The sequence below is a fragment of the Globicephala melas genome, chromosome X, assembly GCF_963455315.2.
Source record: "Globicephala melas chromosome X, mGloMel1.2, whole genome shotgun sequence".
In the NCBI taxonomy this organism is placed as follows: domain Eukaryota; kingdom Metazoa; phylum Chordata; class Mammalia; order Artiodactyla; family Delphinidae; genus Globicephala; species Globicephala melas.
In genome coordinates, this window is record NC_083335.1 from 37,939,380 (window position 1) to 37,946,355 (window position 6,976).

The 6,976-nt window shown below is 42.0% G+C and overlaps 1 protein-coding gene across 1 annotated transcript; it reads left to right on the forward strand.

Annotated features, from left to right (window-relative positions):
• Positions 1 to 329: 329 nt before the first annotated feature.
• SERPINA7 (serpin family A member 7) lies at positions 330 to 5,466 on the forward strand. The gene is made up of 5 exons (XM_030849202.2): positions 330 to 336; positions 1,885 to 2,520; positions 3,599 to 3,872; positions 4,577 to 4,724; positions 5,269 to 5,466. The coding sequence occupies exons 1-5, from the start codon at positions 330 to 332 to the stop codon at positions 5,464 to 5,466; spliced, it is 1,263 nt and encodes a 420-aa protein (XP_030705062.1).
• The last annotated feature ends 1,510 nt before the right edge of the window (positions 5,467 to 6,976 follow it).

Below are 6,976 nucleotides of genomic sequence, written 5' to 3' on the forward strand. Positions count from 1 at the left end.
TTGGCATGTTTGCCCTTGGTTCTCATCCTGCCTGGTGAAAAGACACATTTCCTAGCATGAACGTGGGCCCTGCCTGCTCTGACAATCTTCTTCCTCTCTTGTTATAGATGAAGGATGTGGCAGCAAAGCAATCATTCAAAGTTCTATCCTTATCATTTTTCACTTTGTTCTTTTTGGCCTTGGTTTTGTACACCAGCTTTGAAACTATCACCCCAGGGCTAATGCCTGGGGTTAATGAGTAACTAAGAACACTCTACTTTTGCAATACAGGGCATGTTATAAAAATGGAAAGATTTTGCTTTCTGAGAGATGCAAGTGGCTTCTTGGGCATGTGCTGTAAGTACATTTTTTCTCTTTTGGAACCTTGAGCATCTCTATCAACAAGTCAGAATCCCAAATAACCATGAGCTCCAAATTATTACCTCTAGAGGCCAAGGTCTAAGTGTGATCATCTGATAATTGACCTCCTACCAGCCTCTGTGACTTTTTCAGAAAAAGGACTTTGGTGACAATGTGGAGATTGGATAGAAGGGTAGAAGCAGGGGGATTGGAGTGGGAGAGACTGAAGGTCGTGTGACCTGCTAGGAGCTGGTGAAGTAGTTCAGTCCATGAACTGAGGCAGTGACAGTAGAAAGGGAGAAAAAGGAACAGTTTTGAGAGGTATTTAGAAGGTAGTACTCATAAGGCATCATGACTCATTAGATGTGGGAAATGAGAATGAAGAAGCCCCTAGGATGACTCCCAGGTTTCTGGCATGGGAGCCTCAATAGACAGTGAGGTGGAATGAAGATGAAGGAGCAGCCCTGAGGGTGAAAAATATGATGCGTTTACTTTAGGAAACTGAGATTTCCAAATTGAAACTGAGGTATGTGTGGAACATTCTGTTGGCTATATGCAGTAGGCAGCTGGACAAATGGCTGGGAACACAGTACACTCTGCAATACAGTATGTAGTTTTGTGCAATGGCAGTTTAGTTCCTGGAAGTGGATGAGATCACTCAGGAAGAGAATGGAGGGCTATCTCTTCCTTCCTATCACTCATATCCATGGTCACTGGATTCCACAGCTGACTCCCTTTCTCTGCTGCCTCATACTCATCCAGGCTCGGAGAATCTTACATCATATTTTCTGGCTTCTGCTCTAATAATTAAAAGAAACCTGAATGAGTTTAAGAATAATAGTGATAAGATGTCTTGCAACTTAAATATGACTCTTTAGATGATACTGATGGTGAAAGATCTGAAATGCAAAAACTATACTTTAATCTTCCTGTTGTTTAGAAATATTCCTGTGACTTCCATATGTTGCATGAATGCATTAATTTCAGGTCATGACCTTATACATGGCTCCATAAACTACCACCCTTCCATTCCAATTAAACATATCTTGTGAAAATTATTCTCCTTTGTCTTTTATCCAAAGAAAAGTACAGGTATTCTCTTATCTCTCATAGATTTTACCTTAAGAAAAACACCAAATTAAAAAAAATTTAAATTCTTATCTATAAAAAATAATGTAAGCAGAGAGATTGCTAATTTTATCTAAAGAGTCTTCCTTCTCCAAAAGGTTGCCTCTGGTTCAAATAAAAAGTAATTCAATTTCCATAAATTTGATTTATTCCCAGAGTTTTCATATGTCACTATTACATCTGAATGACAGTCCTTGCCATTATTTCTGTGGCCTCAGGAGGCCACCTATTTCCTGCTCCTATTAGATGTGGCATCAGTTTCTCAGGTGAGAAAGCCTCCCCACAGGCCCTAGTGAGCACACCAGTAAATATTTTCTACAGTTTTACTAATCACAATGGGTGAATATTACGTGTTTCTGGTTCAGAGTTTTCATCCAGCTAAGATCCCCAATGGTTTTCTCACCTCATCTCTTATAGATTACCTTCCTTCCAAAATGCCACTGTTCTTCTATCTGGTTTTCTTGGTACTTGGGCTTCATTGTGCACCACCTAACAGCTGTGAAGGCAAAATAACCTCCTGCCTTTCCCCCCAACAAAATGCCACTCTCTATAAGATGTCATCTATCAATGCTGACTTTGCATTCAACCTGTACCGGAGGTTCACCGTGGAGACTCCAGATCAGAACATCTTCTTTTCCCCTGTGAGCATCTCTGCAGCTTTGGCCATGCTCTCCACTGGGGCCTGCTCCAGCACCCAAACTCAAATCCTGGAAAGCTTGGGGTTCAACCTTACAGACACCACAATGGCAGAGATCCAGCAGGGCTTCCAGTACCTGATCTGTTCACTGAATTTTCCAAAGAAGGAGCTGGAATTACAGATGGGAAATGCCCTTTTCATTGGGAAGCAGCTGAAACCACTGGCAAAGTTCTTGCATGATGTCAACAACCTCTATGAGACTGAAGTCTTTTCTACAAACTTCTCCAATGTTTCTGCAGCCCAGCAGGAGATCAATAGTCATGTGGAGAGGAAAACCAAAGGGAAAATTGTGGGCCTCATCCAAGACCTCAAACCAAACACCATTATGGTTCTGGTGAACTATATTTTCTTTAAAGGTAAGGTTCTAAGATGTCCATTTCTAGTTCAGTGTTCCAATAATTTCATGGGGCACTTGGGGAAGCTCGTGGTGTCTTCTCACTGGCATCAGTAGGTGTCCCTTATACTACAGTGACCTGCTTCACTGGACATAGCTGTGTGTAGTTTTGGATCTTCCAGGAGGGATACACAGCTCGTGGATGAGCCCAGGAAATTTCTAGGGAGAGGGAACTTTCAGAGAGGTTAGTTACAATGGTATGAACACCTTCCTCACATCTAGCTACAGAATCATGGTTTCCAAAAGATTTGGTGAGTTGAGACAAGCTTGCACTTGGCAGGTAAACAGAATTAGTTTTAAACCTTAAAGTGACCCTCACTTGCTGTTCATTCTTGGGCATGTTACATAAGGACTATCATGTCGCTATCATGTACTATGTACCCACTATATACTAAGCACCATGCTACATGTGTGGTTTACACACATTTTGTCTCATCTAATCTTCACAAGTGCCCAGGTTCACACAGTTAATAAGTTTCAGAGCTGGTATTCCCACCCAGGTTTGTCTGATTCTAAAGCTGGTGCTTGTAACAACAAGAATCATGTGACTCTTTCCTGAAGGTGCTGTGCCCAAATGATTTCTGCTGGTTCTACAGCACATGTCAGCCATGTTTGGTGGAGGAGTGAACGATTCTTGGCCACAAATCACACACTTGTAGACGGATAAAACGGCAGAACAGATCTGTTGTCTCATTTCACCCTGTGTGTTGGATGTGCTTATGCCTTTTTACGGAAGAGGAAACTGTGGCTCTGATGGGTTTAGTGTAAGTATAGTGGTTCTGAACACAGATGGAACATCTGTTGAACATGGAGTCTAACAACCCTGGGTGTGACTCCTCGCTCTGCCACCAGCTACCTGGGAGAACATGTAAAGTCACATTCTCTCCCTGATCCTCAGTTACTCATTTGTAAAACTGGTTGACAGAAGGTACCTACCTCTGTGGTGGTATTAATTACTAGATTAGATGACTGATAGAGAAGTTCATATTGGCACAAATACTGGTTTTAAACAAACAACTCTCTTCTCTTTGTATTTTAAGCCCAGTGGGCAAATCCTTTTGATCCATCCAAGACAGAAGAGGGTTCCAGTTTCTTAGTGGACAAGACCACAACAGTGCAAGTGCCCATGATGCACCAGATTGAACAATACTATCACCTGGTGGATACAGAGCTGAACTGCACAGTGCTGCAAATGGACTACAGCAAGAATGCTCTGGCACTCTTTGTCCTTCCCAAGGAGGGCCAGATTGAGTGGGTGGAAGGGGCCATGTCATCTAAAACACTGAAGAAGTGGAACCGCTTACTGCGGAAGGGGTAAACATCTTAGATGATGTGAGAAGTGGAGGGTGGGCATAATGGCACAGAGACCGAATTCAGCAGAAACCCAGAGGCAGGAGACTCACTCTGAACCACTTAGGAGGTGTGTGTTGATCACTACAATATAGTGAGGACATACTCTTTGCCAATCCCTTTGCTGGGCACTTTACATACTTTATTTCACCTAAGCACATCAACAAACCTGCAAAGGAGATAGTATTATAGGCATTTTTCAAATGAAGAAATCAGGACTAGAAAAATAAAATGAACTATCCAAAGTCAGCCAGCTAGTAAATTGGTGCCTTCCCCAGAGTCCAAGTGGAGCTTGGGGGATGGGTAGGATATTGATAGATATTTCATACTGAGCTGGAAGTGCTAGATGGAAAACGATGAAATTCCCCCTGGTACTACCCATTGACATTCATGCCACTGGCTTCCCAACCTTCATGAACACCCCCAGAGATTATAAGTGGGTCACATCTTCCAACATCCATTGTTGCAGTCCCAAATGGGCTGAACCAGAGAGCATTCCTTCCAGGATAACTTCTGAGGTTTTGGTGCCACGTGTTGGCCTGCATAGTAGTGGTTGTCAATACCTAGGGGAGGAGCAGCGCCCAATACAATAACATGGAGACAGAGAGGGAGGGAATCATGAGCTTGGTGTACTGATAGCCATATGTTCCCTTCCCCTTTCTCCACAGGTGGATTAACTTGTTTGTTCCAAAGTTTTCCATTTCTGCCACATATGACCTTGGAGCCATCCTTTTGAAGATGGGCATCCAGGATGCCTTTGCTGACACTGCTGATTTTTCTGGACTCACAAAGGACAATGGTCTTAAACTTTCCAATGTAAGTTGGTAGATTAGAGTCCTTTAATATCCTTTAGATGTAAGAGCCATTGAGAGTCAGTTAATTCAACTCTCTCATTTTATCAGTGATAATTCTGAAGCCTGTAGAGGCAGAATGACTTTTCCTAAGCCAGGTTTACTCCAGGGCCATTCTCATTACCCCCAAACAAGTCATTGTAACAGTTACTTCCATCCTTGACCTTCATGTCCTAAATGATTCTGATAGAAGAACTTAATCATAAGAATTGACTCTGATGCGATACAGTTCTTGAGGAGGTGGCGGGGGCAGGGGAAATCTTAATAAGTGACTTCTAGAGGCAGAAAGCCATGGAAAGAGTGGTGGTTCCTTGACATCTAGCTCTAAAATCACCAGAGAGTCATTAACTACACTTAGACAAGTGTCCTTCATATTCAAGCACCATCAACACAATACAGGAAAGGGGTGGCCCCATCCTTCCTTCTTCTTTCCTGCTTCTAAACTGTTCCAAAGATGTTTCCTGTTTCTTCAGGGGATCAGCAATATTTATTCTCCCCCCCCTCCACAGGCTGCCCACAAGGCTGTGCTGCATATTGGTGAAAAGGGAACTGAAGCTGTCCCTGAAGTCAGATTTCTGAATCAGCCTGAAATAACTCTTCTTCATCCTATCATCCAGTTTGATAGATCCTTCTTGTTGTTGATATTGGAGAAAAACACCAGGAGTATTCTCTTTCTAGGGAAAATTGTGGACCCAACAGAAGTGTAGTTGGGAAAGAGGTTGTTGGCTAATTGCATGTGCTTATTGCAATGAGAAATAAATAAATAGTATAGCCTGATGTGATCGATGTGGGCTTGGATGTGCTTTCCTTTGTACAGGGGTGGAGACTGGACCCTAGCCGAACTGCATTGGGTGTGAAAGAGGCCACTCTTATGTTCAGATAGTCAATGAGTGACTCATTACCCAAAGCAAAAGAAGGCCCCATGTCAATGCAATCCTCTTTGTCAGAACCCCAGTTAGTTAGCTCCCAGTTAGTTAGCTCCAAGGAATTTTACTGGGCTGACAAATGCTCTGTCTTCTGCCCTCTTGGAGAATAGTTGAAATGCAGGTCAGGTCCTCCTAACCCATTATTTTCATAATAAGTACAATGAATATTAAGCAACATAAATGCAGTAGATTATGTATGAACTTCTCAACCTCTTTCCTCCCACCCCATCAAAATTGTTCTCTGTGTTCTTGCCAGAACTGCCATTGGTGGGTTGTAAAAAGGTGTTTTCACTACAGGACTGAGTCACCGACTGAGAGCTACTGCTAGGGATGTCGCTTTTGTGACCTAACAAGCATGGGACAAAAAAGCAATAGAGACAGAGATGAACTTCACTGTACAAGCCCACCTTGCCCCTAAAAAGTTTCCTTATTGATAAGCTATAAGTTGGCAGTGGAGAAGGAAAGTGATTCATTCATATTATATCTCATGGCCCTTCCTTTTCTGTATTCTAATCAGACTCCTTTCCAAATGTTGTACCTCAGTCCCACTTGCTCAAGTATAAATCTCCTGGTTAGTTTCACTGAAGTTTGATACCTCCCTATCCTCAGATCCTTCAGCAATTTTCCCTTGTCTGTTCATGCCCTTCTACCCCCATCCACCATACTAGACTTCCTCTCAGACAATACGTATTCAAATCTCCAATATTAGAATTCAGTACACATAAATAGTACAATGACTGTTAATGATGTACTGTCTGAAGTTCTAGCCCTAAGACGAAACTCTTCAGTGACAAGGAAATAATAATAAATGCATCAGTGCTTTTGCAGATATTGTGCTTCCAGATTGAACTAAATAGATATGTTTAGAAAAGTATGTAGCCCACAAACATTCTAGTGTTTTATTAGACAATTTGCATGGAGGTTTGCTGACTCCTGGTATAGTTTGCATTTTGGTTTTATGGATAATAAACTGGAAGCCCAGGAAGGGAAGGTGATTTATAGCACAGAAAAGTCATCACTAACATGCAGTTTGGTTTCACTGAAGTTACAATACAATCCTGGCTCTGCTACTTATACTGTTTTGTGATCTTGGACAACGTATTAAACCTTGCACCTTGTTTTCCTCATCTATAAAATGGGAACACTAATAATATTCGTGTCAGCAGGATTTTGTGAACATTCCTTGCTACAGAATATGTAATGTTCTCATCACAGAGTCAGACATCTGATAAAAAGCCTTGTAAATATTAATTGTTTTTCTTGTTGGTCAACATCAGCCAGGAGCCTAGTG